The sequence below is a fragment of the Rasamsonia byssochlamydoides genome (genome assembly GCF_041956645.1).
Source record: "Rasamsonia byssochlamydoides strain NRRL 3658 unplaced genomic scaffold VTN77scaffold_12, whole genome shotgun sequence".
In the NCBI taxonomy this organism is placed as follows: domain Eukaryota; kingdom Fungi; phylum Ascomycota; class Eurotiomycetes; order Eurotiales; family Trichocomaceae; genus Rasamsonia; species Rasamsonia byssochlamydoides.
Window position 1 is genome coordinate 157,292 of NW_027192395.1, and position 19,834 is coordinate 177,125.

General features: G+C 51.1%; 7 protein-coding genes across 7 annotated transcripts; 3 read left to right on the forward strand and 4 right to left on the reverse strand.

Moving 5' to 3' along the window:
* Positions 1-56: 56 nt before the first annotated feature.
* Positions 57-4,507, reverse strand: VTN77DRAFT_1186 (uncharacterized protein; the record flags this gene model as incomplete). The annotated part of the gene is made up of 9 exons (XM_069416889.1): positions 57-1,084; positions 1,158-1,437; positions 1,498-1,631; positions 1,687-1,955; positions 2,012-2,354; positions 2,409-2,562; positions 2,613-3,172; positions 3,226-3,318; positions 3,370-4,507. 9 exons carry the CDS (start codon positions 4,505-4,507, stop codon positions 57-59), a joined length of 3,999 nt encoding a protein of 1,332 aa, XP_069280140.1.
* A 466-nt stretch (positions 4,508-4,973) lies between these two features.
* VTN77DRAFT_1187 (uncharacterized protein) lies at positions 4,974-5,329 on the reverse strand (the record flags this gene model as incomplete). Its single annotated transcript, XM_069416890.1, has 3 exons — positions 4,974-5,002; positions 5,067-5,099; positions 5,155-5,329. The coding sequence occupies 3 exons, from the start codon at positions 5,327-5,329 to the stop codon at positions 4,974-4,976; spliced, it is 237 nt and encodes a 78-aa protein (XP_069280141.1).
* Positions 5,330-5,705: 376 nt separating this feature from the next.
* Positions 5,706-9,158, forward strand: VTN77DRAFT_1188 (uncharacterized protein; the record flags this gene model as incomplete). Its single annotated transcript, XM_069416891.1, has 5 exons — positions 5,706-6,449; positions 6,500-7,652; positions 7,706-8,301; positions 8,357-8,922; positions 8,978-9,158. 5 exons carry the CDS (start codon positions 5,706-5,708, stop codon positions 9,156-9,158), a joined length of 3,240 nt encoding a protein of 1,079 aa, XP_069280142.1.
* An 802-nt stretch (positions 9,159-9,960) lies between these two features.
* VTN77DRAFT_1189 (uncharacterized protein) lies at positions 9,961-10,988 on the forward strand (the record flags this gene model as incomplete). The annotated part of the gene is made up of 2 exons (XM_069416892.1): positions 9,961-10,036; positions 10,126-10,988. 2 exons carry the CDS (start codon positions 9,961-9,963, stop codon positions 10,986-10,988), a joined length of 939 nt encoding a protein of 312 aa, XP_069280143.1.
* A 1,567-nt stretch (positions 10,989-12,555) lies between these two features.
* Positions 12,556-14,236, reverse strand: VTN77DRAFT_1190 (uncharacterized protein; the record flags this gene model as incomplete). Its single annotated transcript, XM_069416894.1, has 11 exons — positions 12,556-12,798; positions 12,870-13,224; positions 13,296-13,326; positions 13,385-13,410; positions 13,469-13,493; positions 13,562-13,691; positions 13,776-13,820; positions 13,892-13,898; positions 13,965-14,018; positions 14,082-14,119; positions 14,180-14,236. The coding sequence occupies 11 exons, from the start codon at positions 14,234-14,236 to the stop codon at positions 12,556-12,558; spliced, it is 1,011 nt and encodes a 336-aa protein (XP_069280144.1).
* A 1,598-nt stretch (positions 14,237-15,834) lies between these two features.
* VTN77DRAFT_1191 (uncharacterized protein) lies at positions 15,835-17,090 on the reverse strand (the record flags this gene model as incomplete). Its single annotated transcript, XM_069416895.1, has 2 exons — positions 15,835-17,028; positions 17,079-17,090. 2 exons carry the CDS (start codon positions 17,088-17,090, stop codon positions 15,835-15,837), a joined length of 1,206 nt encoding a protein of 401 aa, XP_069280145.1.
* Positions 17,091-18,332: 1,242 nt separating this feature from the next.
* On the forward strand, positions 18,333-19,576 carry VTN77DRAFT_1192 (uncharacterized protein; the record flags this gene model as incomplete). Its single annotated transcript, XM_069416896.1, has 4 exons — positions 18,333-18,551; positions 18,639-18,756; positions 18,818-18,833; positions 18,889-19,576. The coding sequence occupies 4 exons, from the start codon at positions 18,333-18,335 to the stop codon at positions 19,574-19,576; spliced, it is 1,041 nt and encodes a 346-aa protein (XP_069280146.1).
* Positions 19,577-19,834: the final 258 nt, after the last annotated feature.

Here is a 19,834-nt window from a genome sequence, read left to right on the forward strand (position 1 = left end):
TTCGATGCGTATGCACATCCATACAACAGGTTCTCCTTTCCATAGGAAAGATCAGATCACCCCAGCAGAGCCAACTTCTTAAACTCCCGCACCGGAGGCGCAGGACGACGATCCGATCCAAGGCCCTGGATACTATCCCACAGCACCGCATCCGCACCATGAAGAGGGGCTTGAGCATCCTCCTCCCCGGCGGCTTCAGCAGCAGCTGTAGCTGCAGCTGCAGCATCGGCCTTTTCCTTCTCCTTCTGAATCGCTTCCTCAAACACCTCTTCCCGACAACTCGAGCACATGTCTAGTACCTCCTGCAGCGCCTTTTCCACCGCGGCCGCGCGCTCCCTCATCCCGTGCCGCAGGAGCGCCTCGACGAGCACCTGCACCTCGTCGATTGTGCTGTTGACGCGCTCGATGAGTCGCCGCACGCTGTTCACCAGGTACTCCTCCTCGTAGACCGTGCCGCGTTTGCCGCGCGCGCGCTTCCGCTCTTCTCGGCGCCGCGTCTTCGACGTGCGTCGCGACATGGCTGTCCCGCCTGTGTAGCGCGTGAACATGCTCCCCGCAGCCGTGGAAACGACGTCCGTCGGCGCGAGCGAGACGTTATCCGGCACATCGCCGCCAGCGCCAAGGTCAGTCGATGGATCGCCACCGAAGAAAGCCAGTGGGTCAGTCGCTCGTTTCTCGCGCAACTCGCGGATGCGGGGAACCTGTGCCTGGAGCTGCGCCTTGCAGTCTGCCAGAAAGTCGGTCGTCGAGCCCATTGCGTCTGCCACACCCGTGTTAACGATCTCGGAAATGAGAGACTGTTGCCCGTTCACGGCCAGCAGGCGCGTGGCATCGGCGAAGCGGTAGCCGCGGCAGAAGAGGCGGGCGGCCGTGGCGATATCCTTCAGGTGCTCAGCGTAGATCTGTGCTGCAGAAACGTAGTCTTTGTTCTCTTCCACCAAGGTTGTGGCCAGCTCGAGAGCGTGGGTCTGCAGTTCGCTCTCGGATAGAGGCACCATGAGGGCGCAGAAGAGGGATTCTCGCCAAAGGTGCGCGAGTTGGTAGGATTTGTATGCAGGTTCGTAGAGGCCGAGAGATTCGTAGGCTACAATGCATCACACGTCAATTACTTCACTCTACGAAAAAAAAAAAGGTTCACAAAATAACCTGCAACTTACCTATCGCCGCTTCTTTGTAGTTGGACTGCTCGTACAGGTAATCGGCGTATACCTGGGTCATCTCTCGGAGATGCTCCGGTTGATACTTGTACAATTCAAGCGCCTCCCGGTAGAGAGTGTGTTTAATGGCATACTGCTTGAGTTCGTCGTACGCACCGAGAGCGTGGAGATGCTTCAACGCTTTCGCAAACCGGCCGAGGTGGTTATCAATCTCGAAGCGTCGACGCAGCTCAGGTAGTTGCTGCAGCTTCCGTAGGAACGGAAGATATTCTCTCGGATCCTGAGGGGAAAAAACGTCAGCATCACTGCCAGTCTACGCATTGAAAAGTGTCGAGCGCACCCGTTGTGCTTGCTGAGCAACCAGCAGAGTGAGTTCGAGGTCGTAAAGGCCCAGGGCGTTGTCGTATAGTCGATGGGCATCGGTCAAGAAGCACATGTGTTCAATTGCTTCTTCCGCCTGTTCAGAGCTTCGCTCTATAGTTCTGTGTCAGATAATATTCTCCTTGATACGAAGTCAGTCAATGCTAACCTCTCAGACGTGCCACAAGTTGAAGCCCCGCATCCAGATCAGGCGGTGACTTGCACACATGGGCAGTGACCAGGTTTTGCAAGTTGGTGTCGATCTTATTTTTCAGGGCTGCCAAGAAAGCGTCACAAATGCGGTTGACCTTGCTTCCCTTATTGACCTTCCCTTGGAGGTTTGCGGAAATGGGCTTCGGTGCTTGCGCTGCGGCCTCGGCTTCAGCCTTGGACAGCTTCAGCGTATCCTTATACAACGTTTGAGACACATCTTCCTCCCTAAGCGGCAGTTAGCGCGTGCCTCGAAAATCGTGGAAGGATCGAACGGAGAGTACTTTAGGCGGGAGAGGAATTCATCGATGAATTCCACTTTCTTGACCTGTTCGATGAACAATGGAACATTCTCCATGAATTGATTAGGATTGTAATCGTGGAGAATGTTCATATCTACTATCTGGCTTCGGCAGGCAAGGTGCGCCGAGCGATAGTCCTTTCTATCAATGAAACTGCGGATTCCAGCCAGGACGAGGGCCCGCGGGTAGATTGTTTCCAGATTCCCTCGCGGCATCTGCAACGTGACAGCAAACATTGTGGGCATGACCGTCACTAGGCGACCGCCACGTTCGATGTTTCTGCATCGCTCATCGGTCTCCGGCGTATCTTCAGGCACTTCCATGTCTGTCGATTGGGAGTTAATGGCTGAATATATAACCTGCCAGAGATGAAACATACCTTCGACATTGGTGATGTGAACGAATTTGAGGAGATGCTGAGTGGTTGTGAAGACAATATGCGCAGGCGTAAGCATAAATGAGGTGCAGTTCTTGGCCAGAAGGCGTTTATTCGCATAAAGAGCGCCGGTCCTCGACAATGTGACCAAGACATCCTACTTCTGTCAGCACCTCTCTAGATGATCTGCAGATCTCAAAGCCATACCTGATCACCAGGAATCTGAATTGCCTCGGCCCAGAAGGTGTCGACGCTTGGGGTATCATCCCAGACAGCAATGTCAAACTCCTCCGCAGAACGGGGGACGCCAGTGGAGTAGGACATCGGCACTCCTGCACGAGAAGACTTAGAAAACCATAGTTTCTCGTGACCCAGGCTTGAGAAAATCAGATGGAGATGTTCTGCTTCTGCCGCCTCATATACCACTTTCGTCTCGCGGGTCTCCAATATCGTTCTTTCAATCCGACGCTGATACGGGTCAAGGTGGTTCAAAATGTATACTTCATTCTCATTCAGGAAGGCGATCTGTCTTGGTCGACTTTGGGCAGCTTCGGGCAAAGGATAGCTTGATTCGAGCACTGGAGTAGGAACTGGTCTCTTCTTCAAAGACCAAGCGAACACCGAGAAATTATCGCTTGTGAGAACTGCGATCCGCGTGCCTGTACGGCTAAAAGCGACGTCGACGATATTTGAATCCACAGTTATCTCACAGTGGGCCATCGGAGGTGGCACTCCCGACAGTCTCAACGGTGTCAACTTCAAAATCCCTAAGACTCTGTTAGATAGGCACTTTGCACACATCACGGAACATTTGACTTACTTCCATCGATGACAGCGACAGCGCCGACGTCTTCAGGGATCGTGGTAGAGCCGTGAGAGACGTCAAACACCCAATCAGCGTCTACAATGGAACCTAGACAAGAGTGAGTATACGCTCAGACATGCAATCAGAGGAGTTTCATACATGGTGAAGCTGCAACGAAGCGCAACGTTTTTTCCTGATGCCAGCGGAACGCGAAGGTTAGCGCATGCTCGGGCGAGACTGCAATCGGCACTTCTTGTTTCAAGTAGTAGTGGTAGTTGCCCATGGTCCACAACTGGATCCGATCTCGAAAGCGGACAGCAAGTACGGTAGAGTCGATATTCCAGTCCAGATGGATACTTGACGCCCAAGTAGCTCGCTCTTCTTCGGACAGTCTCAGAGTAAACTGGCCGTGCCGCAGCCCGTTCCTTTCGAAGAACACCACATCAATCCGGTCGTCGAGTCGCTGAATGCCAGCAATGAGATTACCAGCCGGCCTCCAGCTCAGCGCTCCTTCGAGGCCGTCCACCGGCTCGCTAACACTATCAAGAGTTCCCTCTCTTGAATAAACTCGGATGACTCGACGAATGCCGCTCTCGATGCTGTTCACGGCGACAAAGGCACCGTCGCCACGCCAGCTAATCGTAGTCCGGGAATCATCATAACTGCTCAATTTGCCTTCGTCCACCTTCTCAGGCATCGTCGGATCCCGCAGCGCTTTCGCTCGCTTGCCCTGGAATTGCGTCTCCTTCTTCCCCCAGCCGACGGAGACATGGCGTGAAAGCTTCAGATCTTCCGGCGTAAAAGTAATCTCCGCGACATTCTCGAATTCTCTAGTCATGTAGAGAAAGGTGTTTGCTCTGGTCGTGATGGCCAGCAGCTCCTCATCCGGGGACCACGCCGCCGCGGTGATACCGACATCAACGGAACCCACAATCTCGATCTTATCCTCCCCGGGTTGAGGATCCTCGCGGACGATCACAATATCTCCTCCTTCTAAGACAAGGACCGCCGTCAGATTGTCTGCAAAGTATTGAAGCGACAGCACACGATCGCAAGCCAAGTCCGGCAGGGGACATGGCGCATCCCACGCCGCGATAGGCTCCAAGTCCGCGGGGCCTGCCGGAAGTGCAAACTGAGCATCCTGGCGCTTTCTTTTCAACTCAATCACTGGATTGTCTGCTGCAGGCCCGAATGTACAGATGATGGAGTCTGAGGCCGCGTCCCAAGCGGTGGCTGTCAGTGGCAGCCCGCCTTGGAGCTGCACCTCCGTTAGGCGCACGCTTTTCAGGTTGCGCATCTTCTACCAGAATTATTTACCCCACCCCATATAAGTAGACAGTAAATTTCGATTCTCAAGGCCTCTTGAGCAGGAAAAAAAATTTTTTCTCTTTTTTTCCCCTCCGCCTCCTCTTTTTTTTTTCCCTCTCACTGAGTGATTATTCTGATCTGCTGGGCGCGTTGGTTGATGGTTTCCAATATCAAAAAGTTGGATGTTCCAAAAATTTAATTTTCCGAGGTGAGCCACCGACCAATGACTTCATCCACATTTCAGATGTACCGAAGAAAGCTTGACACCGCACACCTCACAGCACAACTACGAGGAACAGATTATTCCAGTAAACAAGCTAAGAGATAAAAGATGGATTCAAGGATTCTTGCTAGCTTTGTACATGATGTCCCAGTTTTCCGATGTAAATACTACACCCCCATCGTTTTATCTCCCGGACACCCAGACAAGGCGGATCAATTTAAGAAACGGGAATTTAAGGGCGGGTCTTGTGGGTTTGCCAGACTAAAATAATCATGTCAGAAAGAGATTGGCAAGTTGGCAATATGGCTGTAAACGAGGAGCATACCAGCAATGGCAAAGGGAGCACCGAATCCGGTGACTACACAAGGTCAGTATTTCATTCGAGACTACAGAATCCAATTGGGGTCACGCACTCATGAAAGCCCAGTATCTAATGAAGAAGAATCGGGTGAGAGGGTTGAAAGGGATGTTGGAGCGAGGACCCTCAGCGTAGTGGTACGGGCTGGAGAGCTGAGCGCGGGTGGTCGAGAAAGCTCGACGAGCGACAAGGGAGTTGGCCAGTCTGGCCCGAGCAACAGAAGCGAACATCTTGTACGGTCAGTGAGCAGCAATTGAGGTTGAAACAACACGAAATATGTACCTTGATGCGTGATCGAAGAACGACACGGGGATTAATTAGGACTGTGATGGTGAACAAAGCTGGCAGGTGGCATGAGCTGTTGCAGCGGAGATCCGGCTCGTTCCTTAGCCTTGGTCACGTGATGGAGCCGCCGCCGCCCGCGCCTACCAAGCGATAAGGTGGCTGGCGAATCAGAAGCGGCGAGTGCCTGTGTAGCCCAAAGAGGAACTCTTGAAATTTCTCGCCCGCGCGCAGCGTCTCGCTGGAGGCGAATGTCCTCACCGTCTCTTGTCACCCATCACCGTCATTATTATTCCCCGGATCAAACGCGGGGATAGTGCCAAGATGGATGACCTCTTCGATGTCTTCGAGGACAAGCCCCAGGCTGTGAAACCCTCGGACGAGCCAGCCAAGCCTCGGCCGAAGAAGGACAAAAGCAAGAAGCGCCAGGCCAACGGTGATGTGAAGGAGGATGGCGCTGCAGTCGAGGCAAAGGAGCAAGAGGTGTTATCTGATGCGCCCGCGCCTGGTGGAGACACAGAAGATGCAGAAGCTTCTCCCCCGGAGAACGGTCAACCTGAAGCAAAGCGGCAGCGACTACAGCAGGAACCAGAACCTATAGTTGCCGATACCTTTGAGACGGAACAGGAACGTGAAGTGGCAGGTTCGGCCGGTCTTCAGTCAACCAAGGAGACTCCCGCAGTCGTCCTGTCGCACCAGGTTCGCCATCAAGTCGCCCTCCCGCCAAACTATCCATACGTTCCCATCTCGCAGCATAAGCCCCCGGAGAATCCGGCGAGAACATGGCCCTTCACCCTCGATCCATTCCAGCAAGTCTCTATTGCGTCGATCCAGAGAGAGGAGAGTGTTCTGGTCTCTGCGCACACCAGCGCGGGTAAGACGGTGGTTGCAGAGTACGCCATTGCGCAGAGTTTGAAAAACAACCAGAGGGTCATCTACACCAGCCCGATCAAGGCTTTGAGCAATCAAAAGTACAGAGAATTCGCGGCAGAATTCGGGGATGTGGGTTTAATGACCGGTGATGTTACAATCAACCCAACCGCTACCTGTCTAGTAATGACGACGGAGGTACGTCCTACAGATCAGTTGCTTGGAATCGTGTGTTGACTCTCATCCAGATTCTTCGTTCCATGCTGTATCGCGGCTCCGAGATCATGCGCGAAGTTGCCTGGGTAATCTTCGACGAGATTCACTACATGCGAGATGCGACCCGAGGTGTTGTTTGGGAAGAGACGATTATTCTTCTTCCAGATAAAGTTCGATACGTCTTTCTGTCTGCGACCATCCCCAACGCCATGCAGTTTGCCGAGTGGATCACGAAGATTCACAACCAACCGTGTCACGTCGTCTACACTGATTTCCGTCCCACGCCACTACAGCACTACTTCTTCCCCGCCGGCGCTGATGGCATCCATCTGATTGTTGACGAGAAAGGGGTGTTCCGGGAGGAGAATTTCCAGAAAGCGATGAGTTCGATTGCCGAGAAGAAGGGCGATGATCCTGCCGATCCACTGGCCAAGAGGAAGGGCAAGGGTAAGGATAAGAAGCTCAACAAAGGCGGTACCAAAGGGCCATCCGACATTTACAAGATCGTGAAGATGATCATGGTCAAGAACTACAATCCAGTGATTGTCTTCAGCTTCAGCAAGCGGGAGTGCGAAGCATCCGCTTTGCAGATGAGTTCGCTGGCCTTTAATGACGACTCGGAGAAGGAAATGGTCTCCAAGGTCTTCAACAGTGCCATTGAGATGCTGTCTGAAGAGGACAGGAATCTACCTCAGATCCAGCATATCCTGCCGCTGTTGCGGCGTGGCATCGGAGTTCATCACTCCGGACTACTTCCCATTCTTAAAGAGACCATTGAGATTCTTTTCCAGGAGGGTCTGATCAAAGTCCTGTTCGCGACGGAGACTTTCTCCATCGGTCTGAACATGCCTGCCAAGACTGTCGTCTTTACCAGCGTCCGAAAGTTCGATGGAATCAGTCAGCGCTGGGTGACCCCTTCAGAATTCATCCAGATGTCTGGTCGTGCCGGTCGAAGAGGACTTGACGAGCGGGGTATTGTGATCATGATGGTCAACGAGGAGATGGACCCGGCTGTGGCCAAGGAGATTGTTCGTGGCGAACAGGACCGGCTCAACTCTGCCTTCCACTTGGGTTACAATATGATCCTGAACCTTATGCGGGTCGAGGGTATCTCGCCCGAATTCATGTTGGAGCGGTGTTTCTACCAGTTCCAGAATGCCGCCAGCGTGGCGGGACTGGAGAAAGGTTTGTCATCCACCTCATCCGAATCGAAGTGATTGTCGCTAATAACTGTGTAGAGCTGCACGAGTTGGAGACTCAGCGAGCCAACATGAATATTCCTGACGAAGGAACTATTCGGGAGTATTATGACTTGAGAAAGCAGCTCGCCAATTTCACGCAGGACATGCAGACAGTGATTAGCCACCCGAATTACTCCCTGCCGTTCCTACAGCCTGGGCGGCTTGTTCAGATCAAGTACTTGGACTACGATTTTGGCTGGGGCGCGGTCGTCAACTTCAAGCAACGAAAGACGCCCAAAAGTTCTACGGAAGAGCTCACGCCTCATCAAAGTTACGTGGTCGATGTCCTGTTGAAGATCGCTGATGGGCCTTCGGTGGGTACGAAGACACACACCGATCTTCCATCGGGAGTCAGGCCACCCAAGGACGGTGAGAAAGTCCGGGTTGAGGTTGTGCCGGTGCTGCTGAGCTGCATCCAAGCCATTTCCCACATCCGAATCTTCCTTCCCAAGGAAGTGCAGACGGTGGATTCCCGGAATAGCGTCAAGAGAGCCCTTGAGGAGGTTCAACGGCGATTCCCCGACGGCATTGCTCTGCTCGACCCCATCGAAAACATGGGGATCAAGGATGAGTCCTTCAAGAAGCTACTCAGGGTAGGTGGCCAAATCCATTCCCATTGGAAACACATCAGCTAACGGCGAAATCTAGAAAATCGAGGTCCTCGAGTCGCGGCTCTTGTCCAATCCCCTTCACAACTCGCCTCGGTTGCCCGAGCTGTATGATAAATATGCGGAGAAGGTGGAGCTGGGGAACAAGATCAAAGCGATCAAGAAGAAGATCTCGGAAGCGATGTCGATCATACAGCTCGATGAACTGAAGTGCCGCAAGCGGGTGCTCCGGCGGTTTGGGTTCATCAACGAGCAGGAAGTGGTGCAGCTGAAGGCTCGTGTGGCTTGCGAGATCAGCACGGGCGATGAACTGATGCTCAGCGAGCTGCTGTTCAACGGCTTCTTCAACACGCTGACGCCGGAACAATGTGCGGCGGTGCTGAGTTGCTTTGTGTTCGAGGAGAAATCGAAGGAGACGCCGGCTCTGACCAGAGACGAGCTCCTCAAGCCCCTCAAGGAAATCCAGGCGCAGGCGAGAATCATCGCCAAGGTCTCGGCGGAGTCGAAACTGGCCATTAACGAAGAAGAATATGTGCAAAGCTTCCACTGGGAACTGATGGAGGTGATCTACGAGTGGGCGAACGGCAAGTCGTTTGCTGAGATCTGGTACGTTCCTTCCTTTTTGATGAATCATTGGCGTTCCAGACTAACCGTGCTGCAGCAAAATGACCGATGTCTACGAAGGCAATCTGATCCGGGTGTTCCGTCGGTTGGAGGAATGTCTGCGGCAGATGGCGCAGGCCGCCAAAGTCATGGGCAGTGAAGAGTTGGAGCAGAAGTTTGAGACGGCGCTGACCAAGGTGCGGCGGGACATTGTTGCCGCACAGTCACTGTATCTGTGAGCTGTTCGAGTTATTGCTACTTTCAGTCCTTTTTTTTGGGTGCCGCCATGGATGTACCTGTCTTGGCATGCAGTTTCCCTGCTTGTGTTTCCTCCTTTCCTCTTTCCCGCATAGCTCTGGCGTCATTGGGAAGGTCTTGCCGTCGTGGAAGCCTGTAAAGGAAAGTTGAATGATTTGTACAGTACAGTACTTGAGATGACCCTAGCCTGTTAGTATCTGTTATCCTTATGACAGGAGGAGTACAGCCATAAGAAAATTAAAAATTCGTAAAAGAAAGAAGAGAAGCTAAATCGAAAAAAAAATCAACCAAATGAGGGGTGGAAGTTACTCTGGAATGACTTCATGAATTACGTTTGGCGCATGCGTTGCCCACCGCAACGTATTAAAGTTACTTAAAATTACCTAAAATTACCGCCTGGTTAGGCATATGTCCCCCACCTAAGGCTAACAGCCTGCCTTAGTCGCGGCGCCAGTGCTGGCCGGCAGCGTTAGTCAGGTGCGGCGTGACGACCACATCAGCCTAACCAGACCAACGCTGCATCTGCCATCCTGTTCTGCTTTCTCCCTCTTTCCGCCCAACGTCTCTTCCTCCTCTTCTCCCCACTCTCTCGACTCGTCTTTATTGCTGTCTTGCTGTCTTTTAATTAATTAATTAAATTACCTTACCGACTATTGTCAGTCCTTGACCTTTCTGCTCCTGGTCTGGCCTGCCCGCTCCTGTTCGAGTTCCATTTGTCCCGGCCAGAAGCAGGCTCTCTCGTTGCCTCTGGTTCAGTGCCCTCCGTGCTTCCCTCACATCATCATGAACAGCCTGGTGGCCACACCTCCAGTTCCTCCACATTTCTACGAGCACTCCCGTTTCTCTCCCTCTTGTTCCAGTAAGTATCAATACGTCATCTGCCGTTTTCTCAATTTTTTTTGAGCCTCTCATCGGCCGCACCGGTGCTGACGGACCATATCTGGAAAGTGTCGGCACCGTCCCAACCAAGCAGCAATCGGAAACGGAAGGCCGAAGACGACAACAATGATCATGATATCCGCATGTCTGCCTCTCCCTCCAGCTCCCCGGCTATTACTCCTCGTGCTCTCCCCAGCCGCCAGGTCAAACGAGCTCGCCCCAATGTGTCTGGGCGGCCCCTTTCCCTCCCTCGACTTCTCGAGACGCTAGACACCGATGCGTTACGCTCAGTCCTGCAGTCATTGTGTCAACGCCATCCCGAATTGAATGACGAGATTGTCCACACGGCTCCGCGGCCAAGCGTTGCTGCTACCCTTCAAGTCCTCCGCAACTATCAATCTGCTCTTCAATCCGCCTTTCCGTTGGGTGGCAATCCCTCGTCCGACTACGCATACAATAGGGTGCGACAGCATCTGACCAACCTTTTGGATGCCCTGAGCGACTTCACACCTCATTTTCTGCCGCCCAACGAATCTCAACCATCGACGTCTCTGAGCTATTTGGATGGCGCAACGGAGATCATCCACAGTCTGCCCAGATGGGACACCCCGCAGCACAACATCGACCGAGATTCTGCGTATGACGAGATCTGCAAGGCATGGGTGCTGGTCATTCGGGAGGCGGCCAAGCGTGGCGGAGGTATTCAGCTGCAGTACGGCGGCTGGGACCAGAAATTGGCGAAGCACAACCAAAATTCTGGCGGCAAGCTACAGAATGCTGTCAATGAGCTTAGTTCCAGTCTAGGCTGGATGGGTGGACCTGCTGTTCATGGTGCTGGAGGTCCCCCTCCCAGCGATCCAGGTTCCATCCGCGAGCAGCTCCTCTCGGGAACATACGGGCTGGGAATGCCTCTGAAGGTTGGACCGTGGTGAAGAACAAACAAATATCTTTCCAAAATTTGAAGACCCTTTTATCTCCCGGAAGACACCCGAAATTTTCGCACCTTCACCTACATGAATACGCTTCGAAACTGACGGCCAACAACTGCTTACGATATGATCATGATACCTTTTGCATGAGCCTTAGAGAGTTCTGAGATTGGCCCGGCGTTATACAGTGTTCTATCATTTTCAAAAGGATCAGGTTATTTGCTAGGGTCGGGTTCCTTGTCCGCCAGATTCAGTGGAGGAGGCGGTTCAATTCTCGTCAAACCAACCAGATCGCTATCTACCTGTCGTTGACTCGTTTCTACGACTAGCATCACAGTATGCAGTTTCTTCAGTTACGGTTTCATTCTTATATCCACCCACTCCCTTTCCTTTGTTTACCTTATCGGACTGGTTTTCGTTATTTTTTTCCCTCGTTTTGTTTGGGTGTCTTTTTTGGGTTTGTCGATTTTTGACCACCACCACTGGCATGATCATCACATCACACAGCATGCATCTCGACTCAACCAGTCAGTGCTTTACGTCCTTTACCTCTATAACCCATCTTGGGTGGGCGTTGCATGGAAAAAGAAAAGACATGGCCAGGCACGTTGATATGGTGTTTCCCCGGTTCTCGGGGTGTCGTTGGTTGTCGTATTACATTCTTACCAACTCGCTAGCTTACGATACCATCATGTCATAAGAGAGAGAAGTGAGGAGAATGAATCGAATTGAATTGAATGAAATTGAAATTGAAGATAGACATACCCATACCCATCATTCTCTTTTCTTTCTTTTCCCAGTCCTCCACACTAGATACTAGACCAATTTATTTACTTAAGAAGATCGATCCGAACCGATCGCGTAGATACCTAGATATATAGATAAAATGTCTACACAAAAACAATAAACAAGATGACTTGAGAATTTTGATTAGAGCTAGAAATTAGAACTAGAACTTGAAGTTGAACTAGAAACGAGAACTCCTCCTAGTAGTATGATGACAGACGGAAAGAAAAGAAAAGAAACAACCATGATTTAGGAAAAAGATCAAGATCAAGATGAGAGGGGGGAAAAAAAAACAGGCTGGTCAGGTGAAGATGTATGTATGGTATGTACTTAATGTATGTATGTACAGTACAAGAATGGAATTTTCTTTCTTGGGGAAGGGAACTTTCTTTCTGATCTGAATCGAAAAAAAAAGGTCGTATTCATTCATTTCATTCGAATCAAAAATCCAATTCCAAAGATGAGGGAAGGGAATAGAATAGAAAAGAAAAGAAAAGAAGAAGGAGAAGAATCAACCAACAGGTTAGGTTGGATTGAAGGTGAAGTTCCAAAAAAAAAAAGTCTGAAGACGAGAGTCAAGATGGCATGAGCCAGCCCGTCGGATCTTGTCATGCATACAGTAAACAGTGGTATATGTATAACGAAACCAAAAAAAAACAGGGAAAAAAAAAAGAAAAGAAAACAAAAAAGGAAGAAAGAAAAAAGAAAGAAAAAGAAAAAGAACCTAAAACTTTTGGTCTTTCCTCTTTTCATTCTTTTTGCTTTTTTCAAAGATGGCGGGAGACTAGGTAGCGTTCTCCGGCTTCTGTCCGTAGACAAAGTGCACCAGAGTGTATATGTGGCAGGATCGATCCTTGAGGACATTTCGCACGTCTTCCAGCAGAGCGTCGACCTCCTCTTTCTTCCAGTTGAGGACGCTCGTGTAGAGACGCAGACTGTACGAGGACAGACCCTCGTACATGTGCAATTGCTGGTAGCGGCCGATCTCCTTGAGCTTGGGGTCCTTGGGCCAGGGATTGAATGGCAACTGTAGACAAACATCTGGTTAGTTCTCGTATACTCCGTAGATTGGGGGCCACTGTTTGCTCTCAAGCATACCGGGAATACCGCCGTCTGGATGTTCTGAAACCCTGCTTGCTTCAGCCTCTCCGGCCACGTGCGCACGGTCCGCATATTCTTTCCAAATCTCCGCGCTGCCTCGTGCAGGTTGTTCGACCAAGTGACCCACGCCTGCGCCTTGATTCTCGAGTCGTCGTCGCAGAAACAGTTGAGTTCAATAGTCTGGAACTCGGCCCAGCCTCCCGGTTTCAAGAATTTGTAGGTCTGCGCAAACAAGCGATCAAAGTCTTTCACCATCCCTTCCATCTCTCGTCCGTGGATAAAGTCGAACTTTTGCGAGTAGGACCAATCGCTCTCGTAATCATCGACCTCGAACTGGAGATTGGGCGGGACCCTGTATGTCATATATCAACCGGTGTCCGTTCAGATTGTGACTGTTATTACTGAGGGTGTGCGGAAGCGTACCATCGTGGCTGGATGGGACTTAAGTCATTTCCTGATTCGGATAGATTAGTATCAATTTATTTTCAGTTCAAAATGGGATATTGGTGTACCTATCACAAACGCATTGGGATGCTCGCTGCGTCCCACGTTAACCTGGCTGATTCGTGAGGATGAAGTTGATGATAGCCGCTTACTCTGCAAAATCAATAGCCCAGATTCCTGTATAATCGAAGACGAATTAGCCCGGAACATGTGCTAGTCACTTGTATTAAAGGGAGGCTACTTACCTGTCCCAGTTCCCAGGTCAAGAACCCGTTGCGGGTTGACAATCGGGGCAAGATATAGCTTGCCCCCGGTGAGCATGAGGTAGATATGATGCGCCAAGTCCATCCGGTCTTGTTCACATTCATCGTTTGGCTGGAAGAAACGTTCAGCGGCGACATTCAATAAACAGAATAGCTAACTTCTCTGTCTATCTGGGGTTATACTTGGGAAACTCACCAATAAGTGCTCTCCTTCCTTGAAGGCATGATACCGTCGTCCATTCTGCAAGTCGCTTAGATACCGAAATCCCCCCGAGAAAATCGAGAGCTCCGTCATTTCGTTCACGGTCTTACCTCATATCTATTGATCGCGTGAGCCCGCCATAATCATGAAAAGAGGGCGAGGATTCTAGGAAGAAGGGCTTACTTGTAATTCCTCACGCTTTCCGAGATGGACGATGTATAACTGGCATCACCGATCCTACGAGAGATGATGTCTTAGCCTGGAAAGAACCACCCTTTTCTCGAAACGGTTGAAACTTACGAGCCCGCAAAAGCGGAGTCTGCGTCGCTATGGTTATCCTGAGAGCACATGTCAGCCTCGTGCCGCAGAAGAGTCCCGAATGAAGAATGCAAACTTACATCTGCTTCAATGTTGCCGTGAGGATTCGTAGGGGAGGAGGGGAGAGGGTCAGGCATGATGATGGTGATGGAGTAGTATTATTGTCTGTCCTATTATCTTGTCCGTCTACTATTGCTGCCACCAAATGATCGATGAAGCCACAGGCTGCATTAAGATATCGCAACTGAATAGAATCCACAACCGGAGTAGGACTGGACTGGTGATGATGAACAATCTATTATCGATGGCGTCGATCAGTCAACTAAAGACTTGCAGTCATTATGAACAGTACTCATGATCATGATCATCGATGTCAATCGAATTAGCAGAAGAGTCCAAGGTATCCATGTCGAACGTCGTGGTCGTAGTGTCAGTCCGAGTCAAGGGGCCCCACAAAGCAATGCGCGCCTTACCCTTACCCACCATGGTGGCATGGCCCATTGCTCACTTTCTTCTGCTTCTCGAATGTGACTAGCAGTGTTGGTGAAGTTACTGGCATTGCTGGCGGGTGGAAGGGGAAAGGTGGGTGAAAAAAGAGCCCCAGACCCCGACTAGGTTGAGCGCGCATTGGCCGGAGCGTCGTGGGCTGATTTTTGAGCCATGGCCTTCTTGCAACGGTCACAAACTAACAATAAATGAAAAAGGTCCCGCTGCAAAGTCTACTAAGTCTACCTAGGGGTCTGTGGCCCCTCTCCGGTGGTCAGTTGCACGGTGCAAGCGCCACTCTCCACTGATAAAGAGCTAACCGTTATTATCGCATCTTTTCCATTACAGTCTCTAGACGTCTGTAGATGCCTACGCACCAATCCTCTCACCTGTCACGGCGAATTTTCGGAAGAGAGGCCAGTCTGCCGACGCTTAAGCTTTGAAGAAATTTTTATGACGCAACTCAAAAGGGTAAACAGGGGAAAAAATTCTCAAAAGGCAATCGAGGCCATCACTGATGATTAAACGCCGCCGTCGTCACTCCTCCTCCAACCTGCTTGGCTCGCCGCGGTTGGCCGGGATAAACTTATAATTACGGAGAAATAATGCCCGAACTGATTCTTCAGAGGCCAGGATCCCTGCCGCGGCTATCTGCGAACTCAATTTTCAGGCCGTGGGATGTGGATATGAAAACCCGGAGCAATGTTGGCGGCTGTGATTTTAGTTGCAGTATTTTACGCAGGTAGACTGTGATCGACCAATGAGACTCTCTGGATGAATTTAGTTAATTAACATGCAGGCATGCAATGCAAGTCAAGTGAACGAGAGTGTGGGCAGGACTGTCAGCACAGTCAGCAAATACCCGAGTGGTTCGACTTCGCAGACCTGGATCAAGTTTGCCCGGGGAACTCCCGTCAATGATTTACTAAGTGCGATCCCCAGATCGGACAAGGATAGTTGCAACATCAAAAAAAAAAGCAGCCTGTCGAGATAAGTAGGTTGAGAAGAATAGAGAAACCATCATGTTATCCTGATCGATCAGCTAGATGGCAAGAATTGTATCCAGGGTGAGACAGGAAACAACATGCCTGAAGTCATGCACGAGGTTGTGATCGTATCAGGTCTGATTCCGGGCCCCACTGATACCGAAAAGTAAACAACAGCGGCATTTGTCCGATATCGACTTGAAGACCAACCCAGTACTCCAGTACTCTCAAGGGATAGACAACCAGAAAAGCTCGAAATGGAATCACATCATTGAATTTCTTGCAAGCCGTAAAAACCAGCTCACATCGGCCCAGCCGCCTTTCTCCCCGGCCTTCTCAACAGGCCGAGGCAGTTCATCATCTCTGAGAGGCGAATCATCGTGATCGTCATTCTCATCAGTCTCGTTCACCTCAAGTGCTTCTTGGCTGTCGCTAAAAGTTACACCTTGAGTGCTGCGATCCACAGGAGGCGCGGGCCATTCCTCCTCAACACCAAAGAGCGTCCATCCGACAAATCGATCGATCCAGCCGCCGAGGCCGAACCCGCGTTCCCGTGTCAGACGCTGTAACTCTGTCTCGTCAATATCGTCTTCGGAATCGGACGTAGAGCCGTATGAGGAAAGGGACTCTTCGTCTTCAAAGTCGCCATCACGTTGGATGGACGCCATCTCGGCCCGGATCTTCTCATCCACAAAATCCGGAACCAGGTTGCGATGTTCACTCGCCGCACTGGACTTGCGGGAATGATACCGTTGATTGGAGTCCGGGGCATCCAATGCGGTCATGGAGAGATCTGCTCGGCTGGCTCCTCTGCTGGCTCCGCGGGAACGGGATCCCCGCCTGGAAAGGGCAGCAGGTGTCGATAGGCCCGATCGAGGCCTTCGACTACTCCTCCCGTGCTGCGGAGGCCGCCCATCGTCATAGTCTGCATCGGAGACTAAGCTTGTCGAGCTTTCTCTCTTGACAAGCCAGCTCTGGCCTTTCTCTTCACGAGTTGAAGAGGCCAGTGCAAGGCCCGCTCGTAGCAGCCATTCGGAGTCTCCACGAGCGGTTGTCTCGGGCAATAGTGTAGTCCCGGGAGACCGGGCGCTCTTCTTTCCGCCGCCATGGTGGTGCAATGGTTGAGCCGCTCCTAGATTTGGCAGATTCGTGTCACTCAGGACGCGACTGGAGCTCTTGCTGCGCTTAAGATGCCGTGTATGGGAGTCACTGCGGGAATGCGAGAGGATGGGCGGAGTGCTTGGCACCGAGGAGCTGGAGAGATAGGAGGTTCTCGCGAATTGCTGAAGATTGGGATACGAGGAGCCAGAGTCCCCATGGCTGTCAGCGAAATAGTCTCCCTGCTGCGGCAAACCATGTATAGGAAATCGAGGAGTAAGTGGAGCGAGTGAAATGTGATTCAATGAAGGATGGGAGCGTCGTGAGCGGAACGAGCTCCGGGCAGAAGGTCGAAACGGCTGCAACAAGGGTCATTAGCAACTATCTTGGCATCGAGAGACTAACATACATCCATAGCCATTGTTGTGCCGATCGAGGCTCTTCATAGAGAGAACACGATGCAGAGTGCAGGTATAGAGCGTGAATTAAATCATGATGGTCTAGGAAGTGTGTGGCTCTTGCCAGGTTAGAAGTCTGCAGTTCAGTTGAGCGAGGCGCTGCTGTTGTCACATGCTGGAACTGATGTTGCAGAGCCGAGCAATAGCCTCCCTTAAGGTACGGAGGTTGCCGTCACAGACCAGTAGCAGCACAGACGGAAGCAAGGAGTTTTCTTAGCATTCCACTGCAATGATTTCTATTGGTTATTTGCTTGGACAGTTCGAAGAAATTCATCTCGAGGACAGTCAGATCAAGGAGAGCAGAGTGCGGAGATGCGGCACGAGCACTGCACGAGCCATCCCGTGACCCCACATCCTGAAGGTTGGCCCACGCCCCTACCTATCTAGGAAGGTTCCTATGGTCCGCAGGCAGGTACACATTATGTAAGCATAGAGTCGACCGTCACCTGCAAAGAGATTCTGTCAATTGAGAGCGTGTTACAATTCGCTGATGAATTCTAACATTTTCTTAACTCTATGGAGCTACGGCAGCAAATGCATAGGAAGTAGATACCAAACAAGGAGCTGACTGCCAGTCGTATAAATAGATCTATGTACAAAAGATACCTAAGCACTGACACATCTTTAACAGTGATATGATAACCATAATCTAAAACCAGTCATCCCCAAAAGTATATCACCATTCCCAGAGAAGTGAAAGGAAATAAGACCACAGCTAGTACTGTAGTCTAACGCACTGTAACTGGCATAGGTTATGTGTGCACAATTGCCATGAAATCAAAATGAGGTGAGGTGAGACGAACACTCGGCAATTGGTTGACTCCCTAGGTTGCTTGCGTCATTGGCTGATTTGTAATACACCCAGTATGTGTACCTACACTGTCTCACTGGCGTGCAACATAGAGGCTGCAACTCGAGGTAGGTAGATAGTTAAATAGGTGAATAATATTATTCATCGGTAAATGACGAAAGGAGGGGAAGGTTCTCATATTATTAATAACAATGGCCGCCATCTGTCCAATATATAGAACCATATAGAACCCCACTCTCAAGTCTCCATTTCATGCCTCTTTCCCTCACTATAATCTCCCTTTTTCTTCTTCCAGGGAAAGTACGCTGTATTATTTAATAAAAATCCCCTGTATATCCTCCCTAGTACTGTACTCTACTCCCCCACAGCACACACCCCGTCAATTGTCATCACCATGCCCCTCGAAGTCATCGTCCACAAAGGCCCTTGCACGGAGATCGTCGAGTCTCCGATCCCCACGCCCAACGATAACCAGGTGGTCATCAAGGTGGTAGTGTCGGGCAGCAACCCGAAGGATTGGAAGCGCCCGCAGTGGACGGGTCGATCCCTCAATGAAGGCGATGATATCGCGGGGATTGTGTATCAGGTTGGGAAGAACGTTACTGAGTTTAAGGTAGGTACATCTAATACAGGATTGTATATGTCCTATTTCTCAACTGGATAAACTGCTTCAAGATAACCAGATATTAACTTCTTCCAGCCCGGTGATCGAGTTGCTGCTTTTCATGAGATGGGCACCCCCCATGGAAGCTATGCGGAGTATGCCGTTGCGTGGGACTATACGACCTTTCACATTCCTGAAAAGACGTCTTTTGAGGGTTAGTATTACCTTATTTAGTCTTCTACGATGTTACTTGATGTGTACTGACTCGACTGCAGAAGCGGCAACGATTCCGTACGTATACCTCCATTGACAGACATATGTATTTTTATACTGATGAAAATACTAGACTAGCAGCTATGACTGCCGTCGTGGCCCTTTTCTCCAACTTGCGACTCCCCGACCCCTGGTCTCCTGCGACCACTCGCACGCCGCTGATCATCTACGGCGGATCCTCCGCGGTGGGAGCCTTCGCAATCAAGCTCGCTCGTAGAGCCAACATCCACCCGCTAATCGTCGTCGCTGGCAAGGGAGCCTCTTACGTCGAGACCCTGATCGACCGCTCCCAAGGCGACACCATCGTCGACTACCGCGGCGGAAACGACGCCGTTGTCGAGGGTCTCAAGCAGGCGCTGCAGCAGTCGGCGAACGTCAGCCACGCGCCTTACGCCCTGGACGCGATCTCCGAAAAAGGCAGTGTCGAGAACATCGCCAAGGTGCTCGACCCGCACGGCCACGCGACCTTCGTCCTGCCCTACGACGAGGCCATTTTCCCGTCTACCGTGCACCATACCCGCACGGGCGTCGGCAGCGTGCACCAGCAGGAGCAGGCGTCGCGGGATCTCGGGTACGTGTACTTCCGGTATTTCGCGAAGGGGTTGCAGGACGGGTGGTTTTCGGGCCATCCGGTCCAGGTTCGGGAGAATGGTCTCGAGGGCGTCGAGGCAGCCCTGCAGGACCTCAAGGATGGCAAGGCTAGTGCGGTCAAGTATGTGTTTAGGATTGCGGATACTCCGAAGCTCAAGGCTGGGTTGTGAGGAGGTAGCAGAATAAACACGTCCCACTATGATCATAACAGAGTGCTATGGCATCTGTCTGTGAGATTTGTCGTTTAAACCGCTCGCAACGAAGCAACATGTCGTGAGTTCTCAGGATTGTCCTCGACTCTGTCTATTTATCTAATGAAGATGTTAATAACGACGAAGGAATCTCACCCCAGTATGTACCCTGTATATATGCGTGTATGTACACAATCAGGAAATTGGAAACAACCGCTATCTCAGCTGCTACATTCA